The sequence below is a fragment of the Clavelina lepadiformis genome, chromosome 3, assembly GCF_947623445.1.
Source record: "Clavelina lepadiformis chromosome 3, kaClaLepa1.1, whole genome shotgun sequence".
In the NCBI taxonomy this organism is placed as follows: domain Eukaryota; kingdom Metazoa; phylum Chordata; class Ascidiacea; order Aplousobranchia; family Clavelinidae; genus Clavelina; species Clavelina lepadiformis.
This window is the reverse complement of record NC_135242.1, coordinates 21,275,686-21,293,420: the sequence shown is the minus strand read 5'-3', so window position 1 is coordinate 21,293,420 and position 17,735 is coordinate 21,275,686. Positions and strand designations below refer to the sequence as shown.

The following is a 17,735-nucleotide window of genomic DNA, read 5'->3' as shown; positions in this document are numbered from 1 at the left end:
CTACGTTGTTCATTATTTTGATCAATATTCCCTTCTAAATTTCATACTACTTGTAAAGCAACAGACAACACTTGATACTTTTTAATATTGTGACATTCCAGTACAAACAAAAATTAACATTATCCACCCTCCCAAACTGTATTAGCAGTTGTAAAAGTCCAGTTAACAATAAGGTGCCTGCTACAAGACCACCAATGTAATAAAAAAGATAACTTGTGCAGCAAATACAAAGCACTAAAAAAAGTGAGCTTCCAGAAATTTCAGCTGAAGTGCCAGGGTTAGTGTGTTACTATAGTTATTTCTAGGGTGATAAAACAGTAATTCAAGCAGTGCTTAAACTACTATTTTCACACATTTATTTTTTGTATACAGATAAGTAGAATACGTAGATACAGAAGAAGTAGTCATTCTTCACCGTTAGATTAGACAAACAGCAGATTTCAAGCAAAAAAGCCGAATGCAAAGCATGAATACCCTAGCAAATTACCAGCAATAAGATCATCATTTTATGACACAAAAATTTTACAACATAACAAATTTACAAAAAAATTTATACAAAACCACATCTCGAGAAGCAAGTTTGCCCAATTTGTGATTTCTTTAAAGTGCCAAATTCTTTGTCAAACTGCTTGATGTCCATTGACACTACTGTATATCTGTATTTGTATGTGTAACTTTAAAACAAAAACTGCAAAATTGGCCTCGATTCCTGTCAAAATTTGTCATTCTTTTGTAAATGCAAGTTTTCAGCAGTATCAACAGCGCTCCTAAAATTGAAAAAATGTAACAACAACATCTACTTTTCAAATTCGATGTTTTGCAACGTACATAAATAGTTATTTTATCACAAATAGACATTAAGGACATGATTCAATTTTACACAAAATTACACGATAATCAAGGCTTTTTTGCCATTTAAATAATTTAAAAAACTCACAGGTAAAGCAAGGAATCAAAAAGGCAAAAGATACTGCAAACAAAAAGAAAAACAAAAAAACATGACTGCTTATAGACTAAGTTTTTTAGTTTTTTTGCAAAATGCAAATGTGGAAATAAATATTAAATCGATTACATAATTTTTCTGAAATGGTGCACTTGTAAATCATCCCCGAGCAACAATGCAAATTCATTTCAAAACAAACCAAGCTTATTTTATCACAATCCAAAGAAAAAACTAAAGAATATTGCAAACAACTGCAGCAAAAAGTTTGTGTTAGCAATTTGACATTACGAATTGAAATAAGGCCCCCAAAAAATATTTACTTATAAGGGCACTAAAACGGTATGATCTTTGTGGGAGATGTCTTTTATTACAAATATCAAGTTTACTCATTTACAATCAACTTTCCAAAGTTGATATTTTAAAACAGTTTTATTTGCTAATTGCCCCGAATTTTTGTTTTCCCACATATCAAATATCTGCAAATATTAATTAGGAATATTTAACAAATATCAAAACTGACCATGTGTAATGTTGATTTAACAACAACCTCTGTGCACAATGAAAAACGTTGGATCCAAAGTCAAAGAAAATGAAAAACAAGTACAAGCAAAACCTATCAAACCTACAGGCACAAGAGCAATAAGTCTCATATTTCTACTCATTATTCCTTCAATGAACCTGTGAATGAAAGAGCTTTCTAGCCCATCAAACACTAATAACTATAACAGTAACCATCAATAATATAATATAACGCTTCACACAGTGTTTCAAAATGCACTGATCCCAGAAACAACATACGTAGAAGGGTATGGTACAATTACTTCACAAAATAACAAATAGAGCACTACGAAATAATTTGGTTGACAGTAACAGCATTATAATTAATCAATTCATTATTCCTGGCTTGTTACCTTTTGATCCAAAAAGACGGAAACAAATTTTAAGTCTCAGTTTTAGACTGACCAAAAGATATAGAGGAAAGTGCCACAGGATAATATTGCAACAAGGCCGGTTGTGAGAATAATTTTAGTTTTCCGACTTTGTTCGAGAGATGGAAAAATCACTTCAGGTTCCCTGTGGTCATCTGGATGCTCTTGGATGCCGCAAATAAACCTCACCCCTCGGCACCAAACGCTGTTCTTCCTGCATCCTGATCATAGACATCACACAAAAATGTTATCAAGAAATCCAGTAAAAAAATTATCATCTTGCTTTTAATAACGTCAAACCAACCTGTTTTTTGAGCAAGTTCCCCATCAGAAGACTCCACTGAGTTCTTTCCTTTCCATCTGTTGAAGTGGATATAAACATTAAAGTGTACATTGATACATCACAAAATACCGCAGTTTGGAAAATGATGTTTGCATAAAGTTCAATAAAAAATTTTTTACTGGCAGAAAATAATTTTGTAGGTCGCATTTTGCCTTAATCATATAAAAATGTTGCTTATCTATTACAAAAAAAGTACAAAAATGTTCAGTTAGCACAAATTTATACCCATTTTGCATTGTCGCCATTTCAACTATTTCCGCTTTTTCAACAACTGGAGCCAGATCGTTTTTGGTCCAAAATGTAAGACGTGTGACCTTTGGAAAGATTAAATATCAGGCAACCAACACCAATGTCATGGTTAAAAACAATACCTACCGGTAATTAAAACCAACTATTATGAAACTACTACTCGTACTCAAGTGATAGCCATTACATTGTAACCATCACAACTCACATTTTCATGAGCAGGTTGTGCAGTGAAAAGACTGACAGCAACTGCAACAAACAAGGTGACAAAGAAGAGAAGTGCAGAGTAGTACATGTAGTGGAAATTCACTAGAAAACTTGGTCTCGTTTCAGGCTCCCCACAGTTTGGTGCTTTGTATAGGAAGATGATTATCAGCCGAATTAATCCAAGGGTACTGCCGCACAGACCTCCCCAAAACGCCCCCTAATGAGAAGACAATATCCAATGTAACACTTATGAGTATCTTCTGCACAAGAAAATAAAACCTCATCTAGAAAACCAGGGTGCCAAGTAAAATCTATTTTAAAATCTGTAACAATATTTCCAAAATTAAAAGGCCTCGCCCCAGAAGCTTTAAAGAAAAGAACACATGAAGGTAACTGCCAATGAAGTGAAAGCTTTAGACTTTAGAGTCATTACCAATCTTACATTGTATGTTGACATTGACAACCCTACAACCAGTCCTTAGTTAGTTGTCATGTTTATACTTTTAATAGAAGAATTAAACAGCTCAAAGGAAAATAGCAGAGCAAATTGTGGCATGTATTGCACAACGTTTCCTTCACAGACAATGCAAACTGTTGAAACACAGAGTAATTCTTCTTCCTGCTTTATGCTTGTGTAGATACCTTAAAGCAGGGGTTCTTAACCTGTGGGTAATTACCCACTAGTGGGGAATTTGAGGATTTCAAGTGGGTAACGAAACACAATGTTAAATCTGGAATCAGATTTGCGTTGTGCAATCTCAAAAATAGAGCCTGACATTGACTCGATTGTCGCTGAAAAGCAAGAACAAAAATCGCATTGACGTTGTTTGAAACTACGTAAACGTTCTTTAATGTTATTCTTCTCATTGAAATTGTTCTTTTTGTTAAATACCATTGTGCTTTGGGATATGTCACACAGGTCACTAGGATTCATTTTGATTTTTCAGTCAGTTTTAAAAGTATGTGGGGAATATAGGTTTATTAAGTAGCGGAAGTGGGTAATGAAAAGAAAAAGGTTAAGAACCCCTGCCTTAAAGTAAACTAAATTGATCTTATTCTATGTATATAAAGGCTGTGGTGTCATCGTGACAATTCATAAGTGTGTACTACCCTCAGTATTTCAATTCTTGGGTGAGATAAACTCACTGTGGCATCCACTGCAGTTGTTTAATAACAAAACCGTGCTGTAGTCCACAATGGAGGACCCTTAATAATATTTCACTGAAAAAAAATTCAGGTGATCTGACTAAAAGGTCAGACTGTCCTCCAACTTTCTAGGGTCTACAAGATTTCAACATGGTAATACAAACAAGATACGGCTTTAAAACGTCACTAGCAAAGCCCTTGGAAGCTCTGAACAACTTTGTACACCAATAACTCAAGCCCGAAAAGTGATTTCTGGGATTAAATGTAAAACATAATTAACAAGCAAGAGAATAGGATCATACTGAGAAATAAAGCAACAAGAAAAGCTGCAATCTGCTTCGAAATCAACTTAACAAACATGAGACAATAAAACCAGAGCAAGAACTGAGTGTTGTTGGCTCCAAAGCCTGCAGTAAGATGGGAAAGTTGAAGAACTGGTCATGATTTTCGTAAAAACTTATGTTGCACTTTTTAACAGATGAATAATTACATCCGCTCACCAGCAAATAAATCCCTGCAATTTCTGGTAGAAAGTTTCGAAAAGCTATTTTGATGAATCAAACTGCAGTAGTGAACAACTTATGTTACCTTTTCAGTGCACCGAGGCCATAACATTCCAATGGTGAAGATGGCAGCGATAGGAGGGGATATGTAGTTTGTTACTTCTTGGATGTAGAAGAAGAGTTGTCCTCCTTGGAACTGAAGGATGATTGGCACCCATGCTATGCTAATCCCGACAAGAACGATGATGAAAACACTGAAAAGAAAACAACATAATGGAGAAAAGGTACCCAAAGACATAGGGATCATCTTACACGGGGCTCAAAAGTGTCTGAAGTCATTGCAAAGGTAAAAGTATAGATTCAAAGTATAATGAATAACATTAATGTTGTGCAATATCATAAAACCATGAGCGATAAATAAACAACTTCTTTGAAAACAAGTTATACTGAATACTTGCTTAGAACCTGCATTGAAATTTATTACAGGCCGCAGTATGATACTTTATTTCAAAGTAGTATTTTTACATATAATGAAAAGAGTCTAAAATGAATTATACAGCACATGACAGGCATGACATGAAAAAAGTTCAGTCTTACCGGCCTACAATCATAAGTTCAGTGTTTGAAACAGATTTTCTCATCCTTTTCCACAAATCAAGTGTAAAGATGGTGCTTGCGCTGTTGAAGATTGAATCTAAATCGCTCATCAGGGCAGCGATCATCACAGCCAACATAAGTCCACGTGCACCTGTCGACAACAAGTCAAAAATAAAAGTTGTTTTTTTCCTACCGATTATATCGAATACAAGATTCATTTTTAAATGTAATACTTAACGTCTTAACACATGACGAGGTCTTGTACGTTATATTATTATAGACATCTTAAAAACAATTAAACATGTAATGATTTGCGATGTATTCTGTGTAGTTCGTCGCATCCCAATCTCAGTTTCATCAAAATGGTAAAAACATGGCATTCTTACCAGATGGCATTATCCCAAGCACCAGTCTCGGGTAAGCAAGGTTAGTGCATCCGGCAGCACTATGACAAACTTCCATGCAATGATCTCCGGGCACACAGAGCAGGTCATCTTTCATAAACCACAAGCAAATATAATACAGTCAGATTCGAATTTACTTTTTGTTTCATTAACAGACTTGTATTTCCCAACATCGAGTGACAGGTGAACTCAATTGCAGAAAATTGTAATAACTCATTTTGTTCAATCGATCTATGCAAAATAGCAGCTGAGTTTCATTAAAATGTTGTTTTTTTTCAAATTAAAATCTTACCGGTGAAAAGTATGCGCGATATCATTCCGGGCATGACCATGATAAAAAGCGGGAGAATCTTTATTAAACCGGCAAGCAAGGTGCCGCCTTGGGCGTGGGAGAGTGAACGCGCAGCCAGCGCACGCTGCACGATAACCTTCAAACCAAAAATAAATATTGGATAAAAATTCATACTTTTCAGTAGAATAAAGAGTATGAGTCAAAATTATAGAAATAGACATGATTACTGTGATAAACTTCACAACCATTCCGTGACTCTTGCGTTTCTGTTGGAGTTGTAAGTTAACTAATCATGCAACCATAATACAGCAATAAAAGTCATTGTGTAAAACAAGGCAAAACATATGCCCATCATGCTATCGCCTCATTGAGGCACTAAGGTATTGGCTTATGACTAGGTGCAATGTAAGTGCAGAATTTATTTACCTGGTCTGTGCACCAATACCACAACGAAGATGGTGTTTGGCCCAATAAAAACCCGAGCCAAGGCATTTCATCATCAGTTACACCCTGTAAGGAAATTTTCATTTTATGAGACAGGATTGTACGTCCGTGAATATGCATAACAGTTATACAAAATGCTAATAACTTATACAACAATACCTATTCAATTAATTCAATTCAATACCTTTCTGAAATCTTATGAAAGTTAATAACTAATAAAACTTTTATGATGGTTCATATTTAGCAGAGTGAAAGAAAGAAGACTGATACCACTAAAAAAAGTTTCTCTGTCAACTACGACCTTTAGCATGGTAAACGAGTCAGGCCTTGGGTTTGGAATGCATTCATTAGTCTCATTTATGGTGATGTTATAACGAAGTTTAGCTACAGTGAGATTGAGCTTAGTGTCCATATATCTATCCTTCATCTCATAATATCCACCAATTCGCAAAAAGCCTTGAAATAAACAAATAAAGACATTTTTGACAAGTTCTCCGTAACAAAACGTCATTATTAATATTACAAGTAATAAACCATTAATAAATAATTAATAATTACATTCACAAGCAAATGGTTGAGGGCACCAACAGCAATGCAAGTATTAACCAACAGTGCTAGCAAACCTTGAACGGTGAGATAAAAAGCTCCGGTAACCATCAGAATTGCTTGCAGAGAATCAGTATACATCACCACGGTAAGGCCACCTGAAAGTTTTCACGGTAAGCGTGAGTCAAAACTTAGTATTAAGACGTGAACATTATTTGCGACTTTTCTTTCTTGCTAAAACCGCTAAAGAGTCAACACAAAATCGAATCAGAATTCTAACAAGCACCTGTCACAGTGAGGACTCCGGTAAGTACAACAAGCAAAGTGACCGAGGAGTAGAGAGGCCAGCCCATGGATTGTTGTATGAACAAGGCACCAGAGTACAAGTTGACCTTAACATAATTCCAGCTGAAGTTAGACGTATTACTGTAACTAAAAATAAAATTTGAACGAAAGGCAACGTCGTTTTTTCATCGGTTTAAAAGTACGTCGAGAATATTATATCGAGAGTATTAACTGGAATAATATCTGAAAAAGTACACATCACCAAAAAACCGAAAGCAGAGAAGAGAACCAAAGAAACTGGTCACGGTCGATTAATCAATTTCCAACTTCACCGCTGTTTAATGAAATTTCCCTAATCACGCGGCATGGAAATGGCATGGCCGCCCGCGTCCTGGAAACTGACGCTAGCTTGAGGGTACTGAGGAAAGTTAGGCATTTACGCACCGTGTTGCAAAACAAACCACTATAATTTTACGTATCAGTAAAGGAACGCAAACGCAGAACGCCCGCCTTCCCAACGGTAAACACGATCGTCAAACAATCTAGGAATCATGGAAAGCGCCAAAGCACTTATCCCAGACAACTACAAACACTCGGGACTAGAGATGTCCAACTGTGGGCGAAATATATTTCCGTTTTAAACATACTACAAGCTCATACTGGTTACGTTTTACTTTAGCGAACCCAAGACTGCCAACTCTGCTTGCATTTTACAGGTGGATGTGAAGTAGATCCAGTGTTCGTTTAAGTTAAGAGGTTATCTATCATAGAGAACAATGTAAAATGCTACTTGCATTATAAAAGACAAACACCGTAAAATCAAAGTAACAATAAAAGCAGCATAAGAATTGGGGCGAAATCGCAAAAATAAACACGAAACGGTAATAAATTAAATTTCTGCTGGTATTGAAAGTTAGAGGCTACGGGAGATTAATAAACTAATATTTCATATTTTGTAGGACTTGCTTTTAATTCGATCGAAGTCCAGTTCATGTCAAAACCCTACTTTGGTTATTTTCCTTTCCCAGTACATTTACAACGGCGCCCTTACAAACATAAGAAAACGGTCGATTAACAACATAAAACCTTTGAGGACCATTGCTACTGACTTTGCCGATGTTGATGAAAAAAACGCCCGCGATTGGCAGGATGTGCAAATGTGCATGATATTATAATCATTCATTACACGGAGACCTGTTCGTGATTACTCAAATTTGGCAACGGAAATTTTGTCAGACCAACGACTTATTCGATTCGAAAACGTACATGGCGGTACGTGACGTGTGACGTTGCAGCGTTTTCGTCGTACTACTCCTGGAAAAGTAGACAGCTTTAAAACCTATCTAACCGTCAAACATGGACGGTTGTGAGAACTTTGCTGTTCAAATATTTCGCATAAACAACAGTAAATTAGAAAGTTGTTTCTTGGTTTAAAATTTGAAGTCTTTTGTTGTCCAGTGACAATGATTTAAAATCGCACCATTTCAATCTAACCAAACGTTTACGGTTTAAGTGCTACAATGTGATTTCCGGAAATTATTGTCGAAGTAATTATTTTAAGTTGCTAAGATCATCCGCTCTATTGATGACCACTGTTCGAAACCTACCGTGTTTACTTGAATTGATGGCGCGACCTATACTCAAAGTATTTTGAAAGCGATTTTTACTTTTTCTTGCCATAAAACCATAAATTCATTTGACCAGTACCGTGTGCACCACAGCTACTTACTGTGCTGCTAATCCTGTTAATCAGTACTCTGTAGCTATGTACGTAAGGTAATTAAGTTTATTTTACTGGTCTCCTTTTTGGTGAGATAACACACTTCCAACGGACGCTTTAACTGCGGTAATCTTTACCTCATTCCACACGTCTTTTTATTACGTAAACGAGGTACTTATTTTCGTATTCGTGAAAAGTCTACTTACTGTCCATTCAGCAAAAAGGATTTGATGCGGCCGCCATTCCATGAGAAATGTTGGGTGAAAAATATATTTTATAGTTTTTAAGTTTCAGTTAAGTTACAAACAATCAGCATCGAACCCACAATTCTCTTCGTTGAAATAGCGACAACCGATACAAAATTCGTGCACGGGACAATGCAGGAAGACGTGTCCTGAGAAGTCATCGCCGAGTGTAAGTCGTGCAAAGACTTAAATCAGTCAACACAAGGATAAAAATAGTCCGATATCACGCCACACCACGCCCACAAATTCAACAAGTCAAGATTAATGTCATTATAGTTGCTGCACAACTAACTCGTCCAGGACACGAAAAATTAACGAATAAATAGGTTTATGGTTCGAATTACAGGATCGATCACGACGAAACCGACCGTAAAAACCGCGTGAAGTTGCGAGACCTCAAAAGCAAGCAAAGTCTTACCGATATCTTGGTGAGGCAGTATAGGAGCAAGGTGAGAGTAGCCAGGTAAATCCTCAATCTCTTTCCACCGTATCTACGTCCCAAGTATTCGGGCATGGTGCAGATCTTTAAAATAAAAAAAGACATTTTCAGAACGTTAAGCATGAGCTAAGTTAAGCATAAGTGCTGGCACACGATGCCACCAACAAACGACCGCGATACGCTGAAATGAATGTTGTTGGAAAAATTTTGACCAGTCACAGAGGCTTTGCAAATAACGTCCACGACTACAAACCAATCAAGCGTCCTAAGGCGTGGCCGAATAGAACATTTCTTAATAAAAAATACCGAATAATTCTTAACTATACGAAAAACGGTGAGTAAAATAGACAGTACTGGATTAGCTTGTATATTTTTTTTCAACTTTTTCAAGGTGATAATAAATTTCGGTGACGCGGCATGGTTTTGTGATAGTGGTTGTTTACTATGTTCAAAAATAAGGCGCGCGCAATTTTCATATCAGTCACAAAATTATAGCATGAGTAAGTTCAAAAGGATCTGAATAATGGAACCAAATGAGTAATTTTGCGTATTTTTGCATGACTGAATCAACACAGTGAGCTTTGGTCTGATTTCATTCGATTAAGGTGTTATCCCGGTGTTAATGATCTCACTCCTTCGATAGAATTTATATGGGCACCGGTTGAAAACAACACGATCGAACGTAGTAACATTATTCTCTGTTGAAAATAATAAGATAGCGGCTTTTATGACGTTAATGAATGAAAACGGAACTATAAGCCGATTTGCGTCTTGAAGGGCATTTTTCGAAAATTACAGACGTCGTGCGTATTTCAATGCTGCTCATCTGAACAACGTCATTCTGGCCTAACATTGCCAGTCGAATAGTAGGCTTTATGCCATTTTCTATTGAAATAACAACGTAGGCAAACGGAAATTTAAGAGGTGAAAATTGATGCCGACCATCTTTCTAAACGTCTAGCGCAGGGGTTCTTAAAGTATGGGTCGCGACCCAAACATGGGTCGCGGAGGGTCAGAAAATGGGTCGCGACATAGTGACATAGGTGGGTCGCGACATAGGTTAATATAATATAATATAGGTCTATAGGACATTAAAATGGGTCGCGACATAGGTTTGGGTCGTGAGGTGATCATGAAACTCAGATTTGGGTCGCGCTCAAAAAAGTTTAAGAACCGCTGGTCTAGCGGAAATTACCATTCGTTTTCCCTACCGCGCTGTTCATGCAATTGACTTAATGAACATGATATCTGTGATCTGTCACACTCAAATAGGCTTTTTCTCTACATTGACAATTTCGTTTGACAGTTGTTTCTTGATTTTGAAAAATAATGTTCAATTTTTAGCAACTCTAACTGAAATCAAGTTATACTATTTTCTCTATTCAAGTGTTTGGCATGAAACATACAAATAAGGATATAACGTGTAACGAGCGCTTATTTAAAGTGAAACTAAAATTTAACAACAACAGTTACACATTTGAAAAATAAATGACTAAAACATTGGGTTCTGAGTAGGGTTTCTTTTACATTGTCAGTTATCACATCTCCTTACAATAAAAATGCACTCGTCAAACAAACGTATGCCATCCGGCTTACAAGTATTATTTTGAGAATACTGTGAACCTTTACATTAAGCTACTGTGTTAAAGATTCCATAGTGATTAACTATATGTAACTTAACTAAGGTGTTTATTATAATCAAACAGAGCCATGTAAGCGTAGTATTTGTTCATAAACAATTAATCACTTATTAATGATTTTCTTACAAGTACTTTGAAAGCAACAACTTTATACGCATACACGCAATAGGCTGGGCTGTGATCAAAAAACAAGAACAAAGTCTGATATTTAGAGTTTAAGGCGAGCAAGGACTTTCCTCAGACCAAGCATGAAGATTGTGACAACAATATACCATTTGTCCTTTCTACTATTTGCGTCAGGAGCGTAAAAATTTACAAATTTGCCGCCAGTGCAACGTTTAAGCAAGGCATAGCAGATGAAGCAGTAATATATTCAATGATAAAATGTAACAATGCTGCTACCTGTAAGTGTGACATATTAAATATGAAAAAAGAAAAGCATATTACCCCAGAGGCAATGTACACCGGTACAAAAACCCAGCCTAACAGTTGAAGCAGCATGAGAGCATTCAGCTCCCAAGCTCCGACACCAATCCCTCCAGAAGCTCCGGAACCGGCAAGACCAACAAAATGCTCACTCCCAATATTGGACACAAATAACGAAGCTCCAATCTAAACACAATGCAGATGAAAGACGCGAGTCAATTGAAAATAATGACACTATATGGTTGTGTATTTGATAAAAATAACTTGATTAATCAGGCCACTGCTTTCGAGTCAAGTTACATGTCTACTTGTAATTCCAACAATACACTTTAATGGTCTTTTTGTTTAGAGTTTGTAAACACATATTGCCGAAGTGATGGCTGTTACTTGCAAACAATTTTCTTTCTCGGCCTGATAGGCATGAAAGACGGCATGTTCATGAAGCTTTCTTGCAAGGAAATAGAAAACAGAGAAACGCCCTATCTCCGTTGATAAAAACCATATGGTAGACAGACAACACAAATAGCCACGTGGTGATTTGACGAGATAAAATCTTGCAGAAAGAGTAGCAAATGTTTTACTACAATTAAGACCAATACAATGTGAACTAAAATACCACCTGTGGTTTATTTCAAAGAACATTTCTTTATTCAATTTTATTTTCCCTTCTCTTTTCCTATGTGGAATTAAATGACTTTATTTGAAAACTGTTTGGGTTGTATGACTGGTATTTTAGCTCTCCAATCTCAAACTGCGAGATGGAAATAAAGACATTTTAGAATTTGGTGCATACTTCCACAGTTAAAGTTTTCTTCTGTGTAAATGTTTATCACTGTTGCTACTATGCTTCCATTTGACTCTGCAGAATAGATCACATTTTAAACAAACGTGTTCTTTTAGGCTTCATTACGTAAAGTTTTTAAAATATAAAACAAAAGTGAAGATTATGGTAATAAAGGTAACATATTTACTGCTTGTGTTCTGAACACCGTGCTATATTTTTGTCATGTTCCCATGTTATCTCGCATTTTGATGTAAATTGTCTCGAAGTTCAAGCTGTATAATTATATTTTAGTGCTTTCTCGTGCCTAACCAACGAGAATTCACACACAGTCACAGTCAACCAGTCAGTCACTTGCAATTGAGTAAACGTGTCCGAGATAGAACTGACCAAATTGGATTTCAATTTTAGATTTTTTTGCTGCAAATTTTTTTCTTTTTCTTTATTGATTTCATGTGGGATATTTTCTTAAAATAAAGTTTCATAAATGCTTATAATTATCATATCTAACTAAGGTCATTCAGGCAATGCGTTAACATAACTAGTATTTGCGGTAAAGTACGGAATAAAAGAATATTCATATGCAATAGCAGCTAAATAGAGAACAAGGCAAAAAATTGAAACTTTCTGAATTTCCATAAAAATCAATACAAGTTTAATTGGTGGTCGAAATATCTAATTAGTTTAAATCAAAAGAATTTTACCATAAACCAGTTCATATTTCTTCCTGCTAAGAAGTAACCATGTACGGTGTCGCGCTTTGATGTGCAACTTGCCTAAAGAAATAGAAGTAATACCGATTCAAAACACCAGTATAGATATACTTTGCAGTACAATGACAAGAACTGACCAGTAAAATGACAAAGTTAACGAAGAAAAATTTCTTTACAAGCTTACAGTGCATATACAAATATAAATGTTGGCAATTTGATTTTATTACAAAAAAATCATCACAAGCATATACTTCATTCATTCTTTAAATATGCGGTAATGCAACAACTACAACAATTGCTGCCAGTGCAGTGCCTAAACCTGCCCCCGTCCAAAACTTAGCACCCCATTATAACGTCATAAATTTCATTCCGATTATGGGTTTGAATCAGCAGAAAACAAGTGCTAGCACAGTTAGAATACTGAATTTTAAATACTGGCATATTAAATATTGAGCTCATATTCTGCTGAATTAAAACCGTAATTGGATTTCAATTTATGATATCACAATAGGGGGACAGGTTTCGGCACTACACCAGTCTTATTACTTACAAATATTCCAACAGCTACAATAAGCACGAAGTATGACAGGACCACACAGAGATCAGCGAGGTCAAGTGCTTGGGTTCCAAAAATTACTTCAGCCATTTCTACTTCTTGCAGTGGTTTAAATAACGTTAACTTTTCAAACTATAACTAATAGCACGAAAAGTCACAGTTCTCTGAAAGCAATTTATTGACTGTTATTCCATAAAGAAAGAGACCTGTAATACTTGAAGAACTCCAGCCTTAACATTATGAAATCTTTAAATTAAGAACTTTTGTATCTGAGCTAATACTTAACTAACACTATCAAAAAACTTTGTTCAAATATACCTGTGACAAACTAGACAGTGTACTCCCCCCCTATCTATATGAAATTGACAATACCATACATCTGGGGACATTTGATATACATATAGAGCAAATTATAGGTTGAAACCTATGGTCTATACTGTGCAAGTGCAACAGATAGCTGATAACAAATGTGCATTTTTCATCTTTGGAAATTTTAAAGAAAATATTTTTGTTGTTTGAGTCGACAAAAATATCTCATTTTCTAAGACAGACTGCATATTCCAATGATCACATCACATGATCATTAGAACTTTCATTACTGTAGAGATGCCTCAGAATATCTGGCACCAGCTTACCAGAAATTTTGTGGCTTGGAAACTCACTTGCCACAAAGTTGGTAAGAGTTCACTCTACTTTGTTTGAATCAATTTGTTAATTATCACAGTACAACATCTTTTACTTAAATGTGGAAGAAACATCATAAATCAATAAAACTGGATGTTGTTTGTATAATTACGTCACAAGTACAACAAAAGGTAGATGATAAACAGTGCCTTTAAGGGTTTAAAATTTGGGCTTGATGAACATGACTAACTTAATGATGTAATAAAATGAATTTGACTTGGACTTGCGCTGTTAGTGACTAGATTTGCGTGTCATAACTATCAAGATTTGTTTCCATTGAATCCAATAATGCAGTAATGAGTTTCGCTTTTGCTAGAGCTAATTTAAAACTTTAAGTTTTTGCCAGCAAAAAATAAAATCCAGGCACTATTGCAAACTCCAGTAAAGCCTGCTCTTGAAAGCGGCTTCTTTCATCTTTACATGGCTATCCCCGTATCTCTGTTCATGGGCACAAGACTAAATATTTTGTCACAAATTCTATACTGTCTATTGACTTGACTCTGTATACTAAATATACTAATATTTGTAGACTTGAGACGGTAAACAAAAAATTCACTTATAAATTCCAAACTGAACATAGAACTTGCTCTAACCTATACCGGCATTGCACAGCATCTGTCATGAAGGTAACAGTTTTCATTACGTTTACAGAACCAGTAGGAAATAACTCAAATAAGTGACAAAACAGACCTGAAAAAATCTTTAAAAAACTAGACAGTGTTCTTCGTAACGTTGATTGTTATTAATTATTTTATTATTGCTTGATCGACTGCTCGTTAGTCTGACTCCATTGATAAGCGCGTTCATTACAACTACTGATAGCCTAGTTGAGCATCACAGTACCAAAACCAAACTGTCAATGTTTTGAATATCGATATTGAAATTGGAGAACTCCCACGTTGTGCGCTGTAGTACGAATGACATAAATCGGAAATAATTAAAACCGGGTCGCGTATGCTAAACATGACCAAAATATAACACGGCACTTATTGTAAAACACTACTAACATTATAATATCATCAGACCTGCACAAGAATTCCGTAGGAATAAGGGCTAATTATGTCAATTAGCACAATCTAAATACACCGCCGCCAAAAACTCGCATTTTTCTGATGAACCACGAACGGCTGATAGTGTGAGTCCGCTTTATTTCGTTATTGTTTTCGTTGCTTTTCGTCACGACCTCGCGGAACAAAATTGCGACACAAACTGCATGTACTCAAAACGATTTTGATGAACACCAAGATGTAAATACTTTAGCAATAGACCAATTCAGTAAAATGGTTTAGATAAGAAAGTGTTCCGAAAGGTTCATGCCTCCGTTATTTACTACCAGTATACTGTATACTGAATTTTATTAAAGATAGGCATTTACAGGTAATTAATCATTCTTGCGATGACGTGTACGTATCAAACCGCTTGTGCGTAATGAAGCCACTGTAGGTAAATTCCCTTCACCGAAAGTGCTACTTACAGGAACCCATGCTTACATTATAAACATCGTAAGCTCCATGATTCATTGACTTTTTTGTTTATTTTAATTTTCGCTATCTACTGAAGGGAGCGAATACAATGGTGCTAACCTTGTTATAGCAAAACAACACAAAAATATGCTCAAAAACAATTAAAGAACGGGAAAAGAGTTACAAAGTCCAGAAGCTGTGCAAGGTGTTAATTGTGCAGTGGTGCTATAAAGATGAAAGGTTAGCACGACCACGAAATCCAATTAATGCTTACATTGACAGAAATCATTATTAACCAAAACAAAAAACACACAGCATAACAAAATTATAGAATATCAATAATTAAAACGAAACAAACAAGGGAAACGAAGAGGACATTCTCACAGAAGTTGCTGATGTGCATGTGGCGGCCTGCGCTACGTTTCGAACATTTTCTTTTTCCTCCTTAATGTACATTTTTGCTTTGATAACTTTTATTCATATACCCTTGCGTTTCCAACTTTCTTGACTACCGAGTACCTTACTTTACATTACGTTTGTCAGTTCGTAAATAAAGTTTTATCAGTTTTGTTTTATTTGTTGGCTGTCAGACGACCACATGCACATGGATGGTAAAAATAAAATCCCACCCAAAGAAACACCATCTTAGGAATCAGAATCCTGTTTCTCTGGCTAGGGTGAGAGTATGGTATCAGCCCTCAGGTGCACAAAAAGGGTGAGAATAGATATGATATTCTAAGATAGCATACCTCAACGTCCCTAAGAACACAACTCCATATACAAATAACAAAGACTCATTGATTTCAAAACAAAATAGGCTATATCAGGCTATTTTACAATGGCATAGAAATAATATATAATTAAAGCCAGACATTATATTGCTTTTCTTGCTATACACAAGGAACATAATGTGAAGCGAAGGTTTACATTATTGCTCATTGATTAAAAAGATTTAGATGGCAGAGATTGAGAAATAGATGGGTAAAGATCGTAAATACAATTTGAGCTGATGTAGCCAAGTCAGCGGTGGTAGTCACCGTCTTTCTTCCTTTGAAAAATTTTAACTGCGGAGAACTGTCGATGTACCTGAGAACGATGTACCTGCAACGAGCAGTACAAGTATTGTCATCACATCTTCCAAAAACTATCATTGGTGTGCATTCTTGCTGTACAAACTCGGGCTAATCAACAACGGCCTTCCTTAGTGCTAAGGTAACCAGAAATCGGGCTCTTGACCGGGATGGGGTTTCTTTTACGGTGGGTTTCTTTTCCCATGCACTGATGTTCAACATTGAAACAATTTTCATTCATCAGTTGCTTGAACACACCACCTGCTCGTCTGCTTAATTTTCGCTTTTTCAACTTATATTTTATAGATTTTACTAATTATTGGTTTAATAGCCGTTGTAGTTGTTACCAGCAAACATCAACGTTATTTCTCTTAAGCACGTTTTAAGTTTTTTCGGCTTAGTCATTTTTTCCTGTTCATTGGCGCGTGTTAGTAACAACTGGCTAATTTTTCGTCCCCACCGCGCTTTTGATGAAAAAATATCCATACAAAGGGAAACATTCTGATATGTCTATGGAATGACGTTTCTAAGATTTATTTTTTAGATGAGTTTTTAGAAGACGAGTAAATTTTACATGACATTCGATCTTCTTCGACGAAATGAGCAGAATATTTCAAGATTTAACAACGAAGACCTGACCTGTATAGACTACTGAGTAGTTCTTTGTTTACAATATGATTAGAAAAGATTATCACATCCTCTAGTGCCTATTGAGTGTACGTTTTCACTAATATTAAACATAAGTTTATTTTAATGAATGGGGGGCAGGAGATTTTTGAAGTAGCCTATTTATACATAAATATCTTAGTCTCCAATGAGTGTAAGTCATTAATTGACTATATGTAAAAATTGCTGAAGGTTCTGTTATTCTGTGATGATATGGGCTCACCCAGAACGATCCTGTGGATTTTGGCGAAAACGTGTGGACGCGGATGACAATAAACGTGTCACTGTATTTGAATTACGGATCTTTTTCATTGGATATTTTGTGCTTGACCTTACTTAACTGAGTAGTATGAACAATTCATATTAATAATTTTGAGGTATGCTATTTTAATTTAAAGTACATATCACATCCTTACCCTGGCCATAAAAACGGGATTCCCATCCCAA

At 35.8% G+C, this 17,735-nt stretch overlaps 1 protein-coding gene across 1 annotated transcript; it reads right to left on the bottom strand.

The window, feature by feature from the left end:
• Positions 1–225: 225 nt before the first annotated feature.
• LOC143448373 (sodium/myo-inositol cotransporter-like) lies at positions 226–13,801 on the bottom strand. Its single transcript, XM_076948088.1, has 17 exons — positions 13,400–13,801; positions 12,841–12,912; positions 11,377–11,541; positions 9,269–9,373; positions 6,887–6,992; positions 6,678–6,758; positions 6,356–6,510; positions 6,037–6,120; positions 5,611–5,746; positions 5,301–5,408; positions 4,915–5,065; positions 4,403–4,571; positions 2,670–2,885; positions 2,441–2,529; positions 2,177–2,232; positions 1,855–2,093; positions 226–767 (listed from the first exon to the last, which is right to left on the bottom strand). Exons 1-16 carry the CDS (start codon positions 13,493–13,495, stop codon positions 1,897–1,899), a joined length of 1,986 nt encoding a protein of 661 aa, XP_076804203.1. The 5' UTR covers positions 13,496–13,801; the 3' UTR covers positions 226–767; positions 1,855–1,896.
• Positions 13,802–17,735: the final 3,934 nt, after the last annotated feature.

Excerpts from the sequence above, each read along its gene's own strand:
- LOC143448373 (XM_076948088.1), bottom strand. The coding sequence starts at position 13,495 with ATGGCTGAAGTAATTTTTGGAACCCAAGCACTTGACCTCGCTGATCTC. Across the intron at positions 2,530-2,669 it reads CACAACCTGCTCATGAAAAT|GTCACACGTCTTACATTTTG; the intron begins GTGAGTTGTGAT and ends ATCTTTCCAAAG. Across the intron at positions 2,233-2,440 it reads ATGGCGACAATGCAAAATGG|ATGGAAAGGAAAGAACTCAG; the intron begins GTATAAATTTGT and ends CCACTTCAACAG.